At 41.8% G+C, this 17,387-nt stretch overlaps 1 protein-coding gene across 3 annotated transcripts in view; it reads right to left on the reverse strand.

The window, feature by feature from the left end:
• Positions 1-2,093: 2,093 nt before the first annotated feature.
• Positions 2,094-17,387, reverse strand: part of LOC131933318 (voltage-gated potassium channel subunit beta-2) — a gene marked incomplete at its 3' end in the record, with an annotated part of 53,452 nt that continues 38,158 nt past the window's right edge. For 2 of the 3 annotated variants that reach the window (XM_059290099.1, XM_059290100.1), the window contains 12 exon segments: positions 2,094-2,182; positions 2,614-2,734; positions 3,492-3,586; positions 4,538-4,658; positions 5,479-5,564; positions 6,200-6,340; positions 6,523-6,566; positions 6,725-6,769; positions 7,496-7,540; positions 8,997-9,076; positions 10,326-10,363; positions 12,839-12,882. In XM_059290099.1, coding sequence (XP_059146082.1) covers positions 2,094-2,182; positions 2,614-2,734; positions 3,492-3,586; positions 4,538-4,658; positions 5,479-5,564; positions 6,200-6,340; positions 6,523-6,566; positions 6,725-6,769; positions 7,496-7,540; positions 8,997-9,076; positions 10,326-10,363; positions 12,839-12,882 — 949 coding nt within the window. 3 annotated transcript variants of the gene reach the window in all.

Consider the following 17,387-nt stretch of genomic DNA (forward strand, 5'->3'; position numbering starts at 1 on the left):
TTACAGAGCAGAGGCGTAGCGACCCTTCCCAGCGCCCGGGGACAAACTTTCAATTTGGCGCCCCCCTTGGGAGCAAATTTACAATTATTTGTACCCCCCCCCCCCCTCAAACTTTCGATTTGCATCCCCACCCCCCCGTCAAACTGAAAAAAAATCCAGCTAAAATGACATTTTAAATTGTTTTTAACAACCCCATTTTGGCGCCCCCTAAGATCGGCGCCCGGGAACATATGTCCCCCCCCCTGCCTCCACCCCACCCCCCCCCCCCCCCCCCCCCCCCCACATCGCTACGCCTCTGTTACAGAGGGAGATAACTGTCACAGCAAGTTCACGAGAAAGTTACTATTAAAGTGCGGCAGACTTCGTCAGAAAAAAAAAAATTAAATATATATTTCTATGCCTGAATATTGAAGAAGTGAATATCGTTGGGATAATTGTTCGAATGGTTATCGAAGTAGTAGACAAAATATTAAAAATAAAATATTTGTCAAAATTTATTCAAATTTAAAAAAAAATATTAATTACACCGCTAAACATGGACACAGATTGCTTTTTAATAATCTGAAATATTAAACAATTTAATCAATAAAAGCATCAAAAACATGTCAAGATTTGATGACACTGAAATCTCATGCAGTTTCAACACGTAGCAAAGAACAGCAAGCAACACTGAAAACAAGGGACGTTACCATGAAAATACTCGTTTGACCGAGCCAGTAGGAGTTGCTGGCCGCGGATTGGTCTCGAGAATGCTTTCAAGATGCTCTAAGATGTCTGAGGTTAGTTTAGGAACGAACTGAAAATTTCGGATGCAGTTAGTCAAAAAATCGTCCTCTGTCTATGATTGAGTTACCGTAAGCCTTTGTTTTAAAAAGTAAATGCTAAACTAAATGTGTGATTTAAAAAAAGCAAGCTATGAATATGCCAAGTGACTTCTAGGGTTACACATATGCTGCATTAATAAAATTTACATCAATTTACAAAATTAAATTGGGTTTTTGTAAAAAAAAAAAAAAAGCACAATTAAATCTTATATACTGAAAAGTTTATATGATAATATGTTGATTTAGAATCCTGCCAATACAATTTTTAAGTGTCAGTATTTAAAAAAGAATTATACTTCGTTTAGAGATTTTAATTAATACATTTTTAAATACTTTGAGAAAACTGTTGATAGAATCAAATTGTTATAGACTGTCTAGAGCGGTGGTTCTTAACCAGGGGTTCGTTGAGTCTGTCTCAGGTGTTCGGTGAGTATAGCCCCATGTTAAGAACCACTGGCCTAAAGGGAGGTTTAGACAGTAGGTTGGGTGTCGGCTGGTGAGGTTTAGACAGTAGGTTGGGTGTCTGCTGGTGAGGTTTAGACAGTAGGTTGGGTGTCTGCTGGTGAGGTTTAGACAGTAGGTTGTGTGTCAGCTAGTTAGGTTTAGACAGTAGGTTGTGCGTCGACTAGGAGGTTTAGACAGTAGGTTGTGTGTCGACTGGTGAGGTTTAGACAGTAGGTTGTGTGTCGACTGGAATTTTTAGACAGTAGGTTGTGTGTCAGCTGGTGAGATTTAGACAGTAGGTTGTGTGTCAGCTGGTGAGATTTAGACAGTAGGTTGTGTGTCATCTGGTTAGGTTTAGACAGTAGGTTGTGTGTCGGCTGGAAGGTTTAGACAGTAGGTTGTGTGTCGGCTGGTGATGTTTAGACAGTAGGTTGGGTGTCGACTAGGAGGTTTAGACAGTAGGTTGTGTGTCGACTGGTGAGGTTTAGACAGTAGGTTGGGTGTCGACTGGTGAGGTTTAGACAGTAGGTTTAGACAGTAGGTTGTGTGTCGGCTGGTGAGGTTTAGACAGTAGGTTGTGTGTCGGCTGGTGAGGTTTAGACAGTAGGTTGTGTGTCGGCTGCTGAGGTTTAGACAGTAGGTTTAGACAGTAGGTTGTGTGTCGACTGAAAGGTTTAGACAGGTTGTGTGTTAGCTAGTGAGGTTTAGACAGTAGGTTGGGTGTCGACTGGTGAGGTTTAGACAGTAGGTTTAGACAGTAGGTTGTGTGTCGGCTAGTGAGGTTTAGACAGTAGGTTGTGTGTCGACTGGACGCTGGTCACCCACCTGCAATGCCTGGATGTCCTCACACAGCTGGTCAACGGTTGACGCCCCCAGCAGAACCTGACTGATGTTCTCGTTCTTCACGCACCAGGCTGGGGAGATATGACGTCATTCGGGGGTCACATGTGACGTCAGTTACAGAACATGGATGACGTCAGTGGCGAAACAAAAATATCGTCCAGTAAAATACAAAGATGTCAACTATAGGGCTGGTAAGTAGGTCACCAACCAGTTCTAGGGCTCAATAAAAATCTGCATGAGCCATAGCACTGGGGTTGGTGACCTACTTACCAGCCCTATAGGTCTAAGACGACGTCAGTTATTGAACGAAGAAAACGTCAATTCTAAAACAAAGGTAAAGTCGATTTTATAACTAAAGTCGATTTTATAACAAAGGTTACGTCTTTGAAAAAAATAACGTCGATTAAAGTACAAAGCTGTCAGCAACAGAACAAAGGTAACGACAATTCTAGAAGAAAGAGGACGTCAGTTATAAGCTAACCCACGACCTATCCTGACTGACCTATGGCTAGCTGGGCGAGAGAACAGCCCAACTGGTCAGCTATGACGGCAATGTCCCTGAGTTTGGCTTGCTGTCTCCTCCCCTCCTCACTGAGGATCTTCTCGCGTAGCCAGTTGTAGCCCTGGGGAAACACATGGCTCGTATATTTAGTGGGCCAAGTGGCTCATAATCACACATTTAGTGGGCCAAGTGGCTCATAATCACACATTTAGTGGGCCAAGTGGCTCATTATCACACATTTAGTGGGCCAAGTGGCTCATAATCACACATTTAGTGGGCCAAGTGGCTCATTATCACACATTTAGTGGGCCAAGTGGCTCATTATCACACATTTAGTGGGCCAAGTGGCTCATTATCACACATTTAGTGGGCCTAGTGGCTCATTATCACATATTTAGTGGGCCTAGTGGCTCATTATCACACATTTAGTGGGCCTAGTGGCTCATAAACACACATTTAGTCGGCCAAGTATATATATATATATATATATATATATATATATATATATATATATATATATATATATATATATATATATATATATATATATATATATATATATATATATATATATTTGAACGGAGAATGGAGAGGGAGAAGGGTTATGCTATAACGCAGGAACTATAGACTCCTAAAAAGAGCACACAAAAAACGAAATTAACTGATGCAATGTTGGGGATGTAATGTTATATGATGTTACTGTTAAATTAATAAGTTTTGCTAAGAAAAAAACAACATATATAATTAATTCTGTACTCACTCAATGATAAAAATAATTATGCATTTACAATATCTAAATCTTTTAATCAGTATCAAGTCTTATTTTTAGCCTAGACTCACATGACCTTGGCCTACGTAAAGAAAGACGTGACCCTGACCTTGAGCGCTGCACGCGAGTAGATTGGTATGCCGTCGTCGTATTTGCCGGACAGGATCCCGCAGGCCAGGGGAGACCACGTGATGGTGCCCACACCTGCAGAGTAGGTCACGTGACACATTTCAAAATGGCGTCGTGGGGGTGTGTGAGTGGCGTGAGTGTCAACACTCAAGTACTTGTGTGATCGTGTTCACACACCACACAACCACACACCCACACAACTGCAACTTGTGTGATGTTGTTCATACAAACACACCCCCCACACAACCACACACAACCACACAACTGCAACGTGTGTATTCGTGTTACACGCTCAAGTTGTGTCACAATGTCAGAATGTCTGTTTGTCTGATGGTTTGTGATCGAAATCTCAATTATGCTCGATTTCTAATGGGGCGACTTCTTTCAAACTTCCCAGGTAAATTCAATAACAAAAAGGGAGAGAACAAATTGATATCGATCAGTTAGGTGAACTGGTGTTGACGTCAAAAGGGCAGACAATATTCAAATAGTGCTATTTATAAGGTAATCCTATAACATATAATTGTAATATATTAGTATTCATAGTCTTCCATTCTCGTGGTTCTATATTCAAAGCCTACCAAACAAATGGTTCTCTATTTATAGCGAACCAATAACGTATTACTTTAATTATAGCCAACGAATCATATGTTCTCTATTTATAGCTTATCAATGAGACGGGTCTCTCTTTATAGCCTACTTATCACGTGTTACTCTATTTATAGCCAACCAACCATATGTTCTCTATTTATAGCCTACCAATCACATGTTGCTCTATTTATAGCCAAACCAACCATATGTTCTCTATTTATAGCCTACTAATGGCACGGGTCTCTATTTATAGCCAACCAATCAAGTGTTACTCTATTTATAGCCAAACCAATCATATGTTCTCTATTTATAGCCAACCAATCACGTGTTACTCTATTTATAGCCAACCAATTACTGTTACTCTATTTATAGCCAACCAATCATGTTACTCTATTTAAAGCCAACCAATCACGTGTTACTTTATTTATAGCCTACCAATCTTATGGTACATCTCTGGCATCTGCATCTCGACTTTCTCCCGCTGGAAGTAGTGGTACTCTGCTTGCTCTGCGATGGGTGGGATCAGGTTGAACTGTCTCGCTACAGAGTAGGACTCCTGGGGGTGTAGACATACGAGGGGTGAGGTTTAGGGGTGAGACTACGTGAACGTAGACAGACGAGGGGTGAGTTTTATGGGTGGGACATTCGAGGGGTGAGGTTTAGGGGTGTAACTATGTGAACGTAGACAGACGAGGGGTGAGATTTAGGGGTGAGATTTAAGGCAGACATAAGTTGTTTAGTTATGATTTAGCACTTTGCGGGCAGACAAGACTTGACAAGAATTTTAAAGTTATATTTCAAATAAGAACGTACCTAATCGAGTAACTACAGGGAAGGGAGGCTACTCACAAAGAACCCAATAAGGAATTTCTGGCAATTTAGTCCATTGTCAAAATGCTGTATTACGTTGTTGTCAGTATGTTGTAAGTTATGTTGTTTTCAGTATGTTGTATGTATGCTTTTGTTAGTACGTACTTGTCAATAATTTCTGTCCACTATGTTCGTCATCATCTTGTTAAAAAATATTGTATGTTTATTATTGCAGAATCCATCCCACTTTTCCTATACACATTGACCTTTGCTATTACCATGACCTTGACCCAGGCTATTATCATTACCTTGACCCAGACTATTACCATGACATTGACCCAAGCTATTATCGTGACCTTGACCCAGGCTATTGCGGTGACCTTGACCCGGGTTATCACCATTACCCTTACCCAGGGTATTACCATGACACTGACCCATGTTATCACCATGACCCTGACCCAGGGTATTACCATGACATTGACCCATGTTATCACCATGAACCTGACCCATGTTATCACCATGACCCTGACCCCAGGTATTACCATGACCTTGACCCAAACACTTACCATGATCTCCATTGTTGACCACCGTGAGGTGCCCCAGTACATGGCCCACCCCTGGTTGATCACAAAGGTCATTGCCCTGACGATTTCTGGAAAGAAGGGAGATTACTCACAATATATCGTCTGAGTACTGTAAACCAGTAGCGTAGCGAAGGGGGGGCGGGGGGACATATGTCCCCGGGCGCCGACCTTAGGGGGCGCTAAAATAGGTTAGAAAAATAAATTGAAAGGTTGAAGGGGGGGGGGGGGTGCAAATCGAAATCTTGAGGGGGGTGCAAATCGAAAGTTTGAGGGGGGGGGGGGGTGCAAATCGAAAAGTTTGTCCCCGGGAAGGGTCGCTATACGCCTCTGCTGTAAACACAATACTCAACATTATTTTAACAAACATTATGTGGTGCTGTGAGTTAGACAATTCTAATATGCTGTAAGTCACACTAAAGTATTTTTAATTGCGAAAAATAATAACTTTTTGATCCAGGATTGAAAGCTACCAGCGGTCAGATAATGTCTAGATCTTCTGACGTCTAGACATGAATTTGAAAGTTATCTAGACCATCTGATATTAAGAGATTATCCGACAACAGGAAGTTGTCTAGACTATCTAGCGACAGGAAGTTGTCTAGACCATCTAGCGACAGGAAGTTCTCTAAACCATCTAGCGACAGGAAGTTGTCTAGACGACAGGAAGTTGTCTAGACTTGGACTGGAGGCATGTGTGTCTTACCTTCCATAGGGACGTGAGAGTCCGACTTGTTGGCAAACACAATGTGTGTCTTACCTTCCATAGGGACGTGAGAGTCCGACTTGTTGGCAAACACAATGTCCACGTAGTCCAGCTGTAGGCGGGTCAGTGAGGCCTTGATACCTGAAGTGTACAGGTCAGGTGTACAGGTGAGGTGTACAGGTGAAACTATGACATGTGGACAGGTAAAACAAGTACTAGCAAAAAGTAAAAACGTTGTGTCAGGCAAAAAAACTAGAGTTTACCTTTGTTAGATCTAGGAAGTGGCGAGTATGAGGTAGTGGAGAGTATGAGGTGGTACTTACCTTCTATGATGTGTTTTCTAGACAATCCTTTCTCTGTCTCGGCCCTGTTGACAAGAGGAGAAGGAAATTGATGAGGAAACTGTAGTTGGTTACAGTGTTTCTTTCAGACAGTTACAAACCTCCCCAGTTAAACCTATAAACCTCCCCAGTCAAACCTCTAAACCTCCCCAGTTTAACCTATAAACCTCCCCAGCTGACTTACTTGCCACCCCAGTAGATCTTGGTCGAGATGATGTAGCTGGATCTTCTGTAACAGAAAATTGGATGAAGCAACATTTGAGATGGGTGGCGCTTAACACATTTTGGTTTATCTAAACACATTTTTTTCTGGCATGTTGTAACATTCGAGATGCTTGGCGCTTAACACATTTTGGTTTATCTAAACACATTTTTTTCTGGCATGTCGCAACATTCGAGATGGGTGGCGCTTAACACATTTTGGTTTTTCTAAACACATTTTTTTTCTGGCATGTTCAATTATCGCATTGCCGCCGAAAGGAAAACATCTTTAGCTGATGGTGTATATGGGCAACTTCTTGTCTCGGCCGTAGTTTATCTACAAATCAAGATTTAGATCTTAACCTCAGCGTGTCTTAACAATGGAATAACAAATGTCGTCCAAACAGTAGTTGCAAGTTGTATGTGTACGAGCCAGGATGCTGTATCGTATGCCATCGTCACATCCTGTCATGCCGGGCCTGGTCATGTGACCCGGATGATGACACTAGGAATATGGGATATCTATGGGGTCAACTAGGGACTGGGGTGGGTTTTGGGACCGGTCAAGCAAAACTTCTCTTCTTCTTCCAGCAATCAAAACTGACACACACCTGAGAGGGTCAGCGTGGTTGCCATGGCAACTGGCTGAAAGGTTTAAAGCTACACCAACTCTCCACTCCACATCACTCAACTCACGACCATCTTGTCGTCCACGGGTGTCACGTGATCGATTGTTTACGCACCAGTGACTTACCGCCATTGTTTTTTCTTGAGGATTTTTCCAAGGACGAGTTCAGCTCTGGGGAGATAGAGAAATTAGTGGATGGATTGGTGGATACATGGTGTACATGGTGGATACATGGTTAAATTGATGGATAAACTGATGGATTGGTGGATACATGGTTAAATTTGTGGATAAATTGATGCATGGGTATTTTGGTGGATGAATATACGGGCTGGTGAAATTATGGATAGGTCGGTGGATAAATGATAAATTTGTGGATAATGAATAATTCCACATTGAAACTGAGATAGACTACCTTACCAAGACTGAGATAAAACTGAGATAGACTACCTCACAAAGCCATAAATGATAGTGACTATCGCATCGATAACGAGATAAAACTGGACTAAAAAGAATACTTCCCCATAAATGAGATAATACTGAGGTAGACGGTGAAACCTAACACCACCCCCCCCCCCCCCCCACAGGCTATAAGAAACTGAAGTTGCCACACGGCTTTAGCAACTGGCCGTACAATTCAAGCAATAAAGTAAACCCCTGGCGGATGTGTGTGTGTGGGCGGGGGGGGGGGGTGTTTACAGCACACCTGCGTGTGACGCCACCCTGAGATATCTCACCTGGGCTATGTTTATAATCAGCGCCATCTACATCCTTAAGGGAAGGGGGGCGGGAGGCTGGTGTTTTGTAAATGTGATTGGTGATCTTGAAAGACATAAGGGCAGTTTTTTTTCTGTTAGTTGAGTGTACAATGTGAGAAAAGGGGAAACAATCTTGGTGGTAGACAAAGGGAGAGTATTGATACATTTTAAAATAGGAGGGATAAACAATGCAAGGGGCAAGAGAAGTACGACAAGACAACGGACGAGTTGTCCATAGAGTACAGCTTGGTAGAATGGGGGAAGGGGGGGGGGGCATCAATTTTGTGTTGATTTAATACCTGGGAGTGGGGGTTGATTATAAAACCTAGCATGTAAAATATTTAGTGTTAAGCGAATTCATTTTTTTTTAAATGTTCATTCTTGCGAGAATAAAGTTAACATGTGTCAAAACTTAGTGAGTGTATTTTGTAGGGGATTAGCTCTTGTGATCATGATTCTTTTTGTTCCGGGTGACGGGTTTTGAAAGTCTGCTAAAGTATGTGGTCATTTGATGAGCTGTTTTATGAAAAATTAAATATAAATGACTTGTTCAGAAATTAGATAAGCGTTGGGTTAGAATTGTATGATATATGTTACACATGAAACCTACGAAATATGACACATGACATATATAACATATGACAAATGTGACATATTATACATGTTACATATGACACATGTGATACATGACACATGTGATATGAAACATGTGACATAATATCAGGCAAACGCTTATTTAAAAATCAATGAGACGCGTGCCATGTTTAAAATGGCATGTGTGTCATTGTTCCTGCTGTCAGTGACACCACACACTGTCAGTGACACCTGCTGTCAGTGACACCAAACACTGTCAGTAGCTGTGTCAGACATACTTGCCAGCCGAGTAAACCTCCGCCGTGTCGAAGAAGTTGATGCCACGCTCATAGGCCACGGTGAGAAGTTCCTCCGCCACCTGCGAACGTGAGAAAATAGTTCCAGTAGAGTCACGTGATCGCCTTGGAAACGAGGTAGCCAGAATGTAAACAATGGATTTTTCGTTTAGTGTGAAGTTAAATCAAGACGGCTTTTAAAAAATCTGAGGTGGTAACAGGCTAATTTTGTCAGGTTCGTTTCTTGAATACATATGTAGTGGGGCTGAGATTTTTTCAGTAAACGATTCTAGGCGCCAAAAGTTTTGTCACACCCCACTGTTCTTAGACCATTACATCTGTCAGATTCACACACAAACGTCAACGCCTTTGCCTATCTACATGTCTAACCATATATGTGTTTATGTCTACGCATAAGTCTATAACACTGAGTATCTGGAGCTACTACTACTATTGTAACATGCCCCCGAGATAAAAACCAAGCTTCATATACTCACCTCAAGTGGGTTTAAAATATTCAAGTGGAAACTAAACCCCAATAGCTTTAGGAAAAAAATAATTCTAAAACAGTATCGATTAGTGTACTGCTTCAGTTGCCTAAGCCTTTGATAATCGCTATACTGAACTGTTGTTAAAATGTGTAGAAGTACATATATATATATATATATATATATATATATATATATATATATATATATATATATATATATATATATATATATATATATATGCATGCTTTAAAACCAAATATGGTTTAGTGCATTCATGTATGTTTGACAAATATGGGGCAGAAAATCATCTGGGTGGTCACACTTGATGTCTCTACGATTTGCTGATGTAACTCACAGACTACAACATCTCGATGTCATTTATAGGGCTGGTAAGTAGATCACCAACCCGTTCTACGGCTCAATAAAACCTGCATGAGCCATAGAACTGGTTGGTGACCTACTTACCAGCCCTATAGAGACTATTCATAACTACTATTAGGAAAGAGGAATAATATAGCTGTCAGCTAGCAACATAGTATTTAGCAAGCAGAAAAATATAGATGTCGGCTAGCAATATAATATTTGGTAGGCAGAATTATATAGCGGTCATCTAGCTACATAATAGCAGGCAGAACGATATAGCTGTCATCTAGCTATAGAATATTATAAAGTCAATATAATATATCTGTCAGCTAGCTATTTGACTTCATTAATTAGCTTACAGCTATATCATGATATCAAGCCACATTGGAGGGCGATATATTGGTTTTGTCTGACCTTTAATAGCCGGGAGGGACGGGGGGGGGGGGGTTGGGGTATCAATAAATGATGACGTGCTCACCTCGTCGGTAACTTGACCTCCAAAGGTCACCCAGGTTCCTGTGGAGGGGATGTAAATAATTGATCAAACAAGCTTAAAAAATAATGGTAAAGATAACGACACGGTAGGTGACGGGTTCATTAAGGGTACAAGTAATAATGGTACAGATAATGACACGGTAGGTGGCGGGTTCATTAAGGGTACAAGTAATAATGGTACAGATAATGACACGGTAGGTGACGGGTTCATTAAGGGTACAAGTAATAATGGTACAGATAATGACACGGTAGGTGGCGGGTTCATTAAGGGTACAAGTAATAATGGTACAGATAATGACACGGTAGGTGACGGGTTATTAAGGGTACGGTGGTACTAGTTGAGACCCGTTGACACGGTTTAGAAAGGTTTACTTCCTTACGGTTTTGTCTGCTATTGTTTCTTTTATTAGTTTTTTCCAAACATATTCAGCTGACCGGGACACTAAGGTCTGTATGAGCACTCAACAATCAGGATCATTTTCCTACACCAAACTTCATGTATACAATCACATTCGTTATTTCTATACCAATGTTCTGCACAAACCTTCATGTATACAACCACACACGTTCGTTCTATACCGATGTTCTGCACAAACCTCCAAGTATACAACCACACACGTTATTTCTATACCGATGTTCTGCACCAAACTTCATGTATACAACCACACACTTTATTTCTATACCAATGTTCTGCACAAACCTTCATGTATACAACCACACACTTTATTTCTATACCAATGTTCTGCACAAACCTTCATGTATACAACCACACACGTTAGTTCTATACAGATGTTCTGTTTATACTGTCACCGAACACAATTTAAATTACACAATTTTTAAATATTATAACGTGTACAGCGACCCGCTATGTCCAACATATGTAAATCTGTAAATGTGTTAAAGATTGCTTTACAGACGAGTCAGCTATTGAACCAGAACAGTTCAAGTCTGTTGAGGGACGATGGATGATTAAACCAACAGTGTGGTTGAATGCTAAGCTGGTGCTGATTTTATTTTTATTGATCGCAAAAAGTGGTTGCTTCAGTTGGCTGCTTTTCGCAGATTAAATTGAGTTTAAAAATAAAATGTTTCCCAAAACGTCGATGACAGTGAGGGGAAAGGGAGGTGGGCTGAAATCTTCAGCAGACGTTGGTCCTGATGTAACTAGCAGAAATCTATAGAGGTCGTTGATCAAATTGTAACTAAAGTGAAAATAATGGAAATCGATGCAATGACACCACATACTAGAGATAGAGATTGGTGGTGTATGTGTGTGGTGGGGGGGGGGGAAGCTACCCTTTACGCCCCCCCACCCTCCGCGTGAGCCGTATCAATACGTGTACGTCTGTTTTTCTAGGCGTTTCCCAAACCTCGCAACAAATTCGATTTATCAACCTCTTCTTTTGATCCAACTGGAGATCAATAACTGATCGCCTTGATGAAGGACCTATAGAATCACATATAAGTGCTTTTCGATTGATTAACGATCTCATCATATAAATATGTAAAAAAAAATTTTACGGAATAAAAATCGATTAAAATTTCTTTCATCTGTTTTACAATATTAGATGAAGACTACACATGTCAGAGCGCTTGTTAGTAGGAGCAAAGATCAACAATGGAACGCCCGTGCGATTTTGGCTTGTAGCACAGAACATTTATCTGGTAACCTCACCGTTCTATACGGGCCGATCTTTTATTTACAAGCTTATGTTTTCCTTGGAGAGGAGTTTAGGAGATTGTTTTACTGTCACCTCATTGGTTTACGTTAGCACGTGCGCAACTAGGTCAAACTTCGATCTTAAAAAAAAAAAAACTTGAAGCTCCAGGCTAATAAAACGAGCTGAGAACGGAAGAAAAATGTCCGCGGATATATATGGCAAGTTTCTTTTTTGAGCTGAAACAGATACTTGTCATTTGATGTTTGGATGGAGTTGAGACACCCTAGTGTAACATCCACAGTTCAGCAAATTTAAATGATTGGAGATTAAACATGGACGCTAATTCTGTCGTTGATGATTTCATCAACGAATTTTACTGATAAAATGTAACAAATTTATAGTCAACCTAATTAGATTATCGATGAAATATAACACATTTAACAAATTAAAAAGACGGTCAATGGGGCAAGTGAAGTAGAGTTCACCTTTTTCTGTGACCTCGGCATATGAATGGATAGTGTGGTCAGCACTATGCCCAACCGTCTTTACTTTCCCTAACTACTGGCTTGAAATCGGATTCGAACTCGAGACTTAGGGGTTATCAGTCTAGCTCTCTACCACTAGGCCATTTCGTCCCCTATAACACATTTATAGTCACCAAATTATTTTATTGATGAAATAAAATAAATTTATATGCGTCAATACATTTTACTGATGAAATATAAAAAAAATTCAGTCGCCAATATACTTTACTAATGAGATATATATATAACATTTTTAGTGACCAACATATTTTCCTGACCAAAGCTAACAGACACTGACATATTCTACTCACCAAATCCAATGTTGGATACTCGTAGACCCGACTTGCCAAGATTCCTGTCGAGGTAAATAAAAATGGGCGTTTTATTTTTACGTGAATGTTAAGTCAGCGTCGATTTAACAACGCCCTGTCTTATAGGCTGTCCTACTCGTACCCCACCGCCAGCTTTCTAAACAGTGACTCTAAATAATTATTGTGTCTAAATTGGCGCCTGACATCCACATTATTTTTTAACACCCATCGTAGGTCCTTAAATGAATGAATAATGAGATCAGGTAAAGTGAATTTCGCTCAGGTAAATACTCATCACGGCAATTTGTTACATTTTTTGACCTCTCATTATAGTTTTTATGTCAATACCGAATTTTATGTCTATGTATTACGCTGTGTTTACGCAATGTGTTTATTGTAGACATTTCTCACCGGAAAGACGGGGGGAGGGGGGGGGGCGCTAGAAAAAATTTCGTTCTGGGAGGGTGGGGGTGGGGGGAGGCAGACAAAGTATATATTTTCTATATGATTTATATATTTTATATTTCATTCGTGGGGGGGGGGGGGGAAGTCGTGCTCCAAAGGGGCAGTTGCCCCCTTAGGAGCCTGGCCTGGGATAAAACTCTGATTGTTTCCTAAACTAAAGTTACAGATCCATGATAAACACAGGGAGGTGTATAGTTTGCTATAGACCAAGTTAAACATCCCACCTAAACTAAAGTTACAGATCCATGATAAACACAGGGGTGTGTATAGTTTGTAACAGACCTAGTTGAACATACCACCTAAACCTTCTGATCGGGACATTTGTAGAGAAACACGCCACCTATAATCTAATCCATAAGGCGGGGTCCCCCCCCCCCCCCTCTGTTGCCAGAGAAAGCTGGGAATTATTATCTCGATTTCAGCTTGGCTAGCAGATCAAGGGAGGGAACTGCACTTTCCAAGGGCCTGAATAAAACAGTCGCATTTAATGGCGGTAACTCACATACTAGGAGGCGTAGCTGTGAAAGTTGTGTCTTAATTTTTAATTAAGTCAATTAACCCTTGAATGCTTAATGAATTTCTTGAAATAAAGAACTAACAGCTGCTTTGCTAGGTGATATCGTTCGAATCAAATTACAAGGAATAGATTATTTGCCACCCACACGGCTGTAAGCATACTGTAGCCCCACCCATCCAGCAGCCCCACCCATACAGCAGCCATGCACAACCAGCAGCCCCGCCCATCTAGCAGCCCCGCCCATTCAGCAGCCCCACCAATCCAGCAGCCCCGCCCATCTAGCAGCCCCGCACATATAGCCGCCCCGCCCATCTAGCAGCCCCGCCCATCTAGCAGCCCCGCCCATATAACAGCCCGCCCATCTAGCAGCCCCGCCCATCTAGCTGCCCCGCCCATCCAGCAGCCCCGCCCATTTAGCAGTCCCGCCCATCTAGCTGCCCCGCCCATCCAGCAGCCCCGCCCATCTAGCTGCCCCGCCCATCCAGCAGCCCCGCCCATTTAGCAGTCCCGCCCATCTAGCATCTAGCAGCATCGAGCATTCCCGCCCATACAGCACATTAACTATGCAGCCACAGCAACACCTCCCACCTCCCCCACCTCCCCACACCCCCACACCCCCATCCCACACCCCACGCCGGTATCCCGGCACCTAGCCCCGCTTGGTTTAGAAAACTTCACGCGGACCGCTGCTCTCCCCTCCCCCCCCCCCCCCCTCCCCTCCCCCTCATAAAAACGTCGATTTTGATTAAATCAGCCGGGCCGGTCGAGTCTAGATCGCCTGGCCATGAAGATTAACTTAAACCTAACCCAGTGACCTAGTCCATTTCTCAGTCCCCCCCCCCACCGTCTTCTAGGATCCACCCCTACGGGACCTTGTTATCTAGACCTCACCAAAAATGGTTACCACCCCACTTCCGTTTTCCTGTCGTCTCTCGTGTCCCCGCCTCACCCTCCCCCACATCTTGAAACTTCTTGGGTTCGACGCTCTGAGAGTGACCTCTACCGCTCTCTCTCTCTTCTTCTTCTTCTTCTTTCTTTTATTGACTCTCTATGTTGGCTATAGACGAATTTCACGATAAAATAACTATGTTCACACAGCGACACACAAAAGGTCATTAGTGGACATGAGTGATACACAATGGATACACAAAAGGTACGGGTCAAAATTAGAAAATTAGCGCTATTCTAATGTTGAGAAGCATAAAACTCTGATAAAAGGAAATAAATCTCTAGAACAATGTAATGCTCACCCATTTACCTGTAAGCTACCTATCATTGACAACCTGGTTTTTACAATTAAACAAGTATAAAAGGAAGAGAGAAAAATGTGATCTAGGAGTGCAATAATTGACACCTTATTATTTTATTTTCACCACAGTGAGAAAACGTTATTTTGACACTAAATGAAAACAATTGTTCTGGCCAGTGTGTTGATCAACGTGAACTTATTGCACCTACAAGAAATGTTGGCACAGCAGACGATCTGTACACCACATGCAGACATCCCCCCTCCCCCAACCCATTGTTTCATCTCATAGACAACCTCATCTCCCCCACCATTTTACCCTCCCCTCACACCTCTGCCCATACTCCCCAGAAACCTCCCCACCTCAACCTGACCTCTCCACCCCCACCTCCCAAGTCTACCACCACTCACTAGCTAGTACTCTCTTATCGATTTCGGGCTTAGGTTTAGAATCGAATTTTTTTCCGCACGAAAAAAAAAAAACGAAAAAAAAAACCCACCAGCATTGACCGAGAATTGAAGATTCACTAAAACAAAAAAAAAAATTAACAATTTTGTTGCTATTTATGGTAGGACGGCAGGGGACGGGAAGGACATTTTCTTAGGATTAATTTGCCTGATGGTGTATTGGGAGAGTGGACTTAAAATTGAGTCATTTTAGTCAGCAGACGGCATTTTTTTTGCCGCGGTTTTTGTGGGTCTGAACGCACGACATATTGTGAGGAGGTGAAGTCTGAGCCTGGAGTCTGGTTATGGCTTGACCAGTCCGGCTCATGACGGGTTTAAACGGCTCATTACGGCTCATGCAAACTACAACATTTTTATTTGGTTGACAAAGGACAGAACGACAATTCAAACTTTGATTAACTTTGCCTGGGCTACATTGGGCAACAGTGGGCAACACTAGGAAACAGTGGGCAACGTAGGGAAACAGTGGGCAACGTAGGGAAACAGTGGGCAACACTAGGCAGCACTGGGCAACAGTGTAAAACAGTGGGAAAAAATAGTGGGAAACAGTGGACAATAGTGAGTGGGCAACACTAGGAAACACTAGGCAACAGTGGGCAAAAGTGGGCAACACGAGGAAACAGTGGGCAGCAGTTGCCAACACTGGGCAATAGTGGGCAACATTGGGCAACAATGGGCAACAGTGGGCAACATTAGGCAACAGTGGGAAAAGGATGTGTCTCAGCCAACATTTTTATCAAAAGTGTAATTAATCCAAAGCCCGGAAATCACATCGGTGAGCAGTAAAAAAAATTTAAACTTCATAAAACGGGATTAGCACTTTATGCAAGCTCGCCTTTGATGTGGACAAAAACAAGATGGTTTTTGAATATATCACAACAACCATAAATTGTTTCGTAGGAGTGCCTATAATGTAGAACCTTGTTTTAAAACTTGAACTTTGAAGTACAGCGGAAATGTGCAAACATTTTAAAACAACTTGAATATGTCAAGCATTACAAAATACGTGTAAACACATATGTGGACCCATTACATCATACAACTATGTGTGTGTGCGTGTGTGTGTGTGTGAGAGAGAGAGAGGGAGAGATACTTTACAGCAAAACATATCTGCTATTTTGAAAATCAGAATAAACTACAATAACCCCATTTACGATATAGACACTGCAACAGGTCTACTAGGGGATTCTACTTCACCTGCTCTTGGTGTGCAAGGATCCTTGAAAGGTGTGCATTAAAGTTCCTGTGAGTATTTATGTCTCTGTATTTTGTTTAACACTCTCTGTTTTAGAGTCGTCATCAACTCCAGCAAGACCTGACATCTTTATAGCCCTGACCTTTGGGCGGCCATAACAGCAAAGGTGGGCGTGTCCGAGAAACGAACAACGAACAAAACATTTATCGTCTGGCTCTTCTTACCCCGTGTAACGTATCTCCTAATTGCGCAATCTCGTACATCTGGCATGCATCTTACGGCGCTCTGTGCTGGTAGACGCGAGGAAGACGGAAAAGAATTCTTTTTCTTGCGCGCATGAATTTTTTACTGCTGCGCAAAGGGGACATTTATTTGTTTTCGCTTATTTTATGCAACGGTTATAATTTGATAGATGGTTATGTAAGGGAAAGATAGTATGGCGTATCACTCGTGCCATAAATACTTTAAAAAATATATTGTTGTTGTTTTCTTTTTAAAGGAACATACTATTATGAGGAGGGGTGTTGCTTTAGTTTTCGCATCACCAAATTCAGTGATACTGGGAATAGATTATGACGTTGGAAAATAATTCTGTCCCCCTCAATATTCTCAACGCATTACCCAAATCAGGACCCCATAGCACAACAGTACATATCGA

This window comes from Physella acuta, unplaced genomic scaffold, assembly GCF_028476545.2.
Source record: "Physella acuta isolate Inbredline_101_S28 unplaced genomic scaffold, ASM2847654v3 ptg002454l, whole genome shotgun sequence".
Taxonomy (NCBI): domain Eukaryota; kingdom Metazoa; phylum Mollusca; class Gastropoda; family Physidae; genus Physella; species Physella acuta.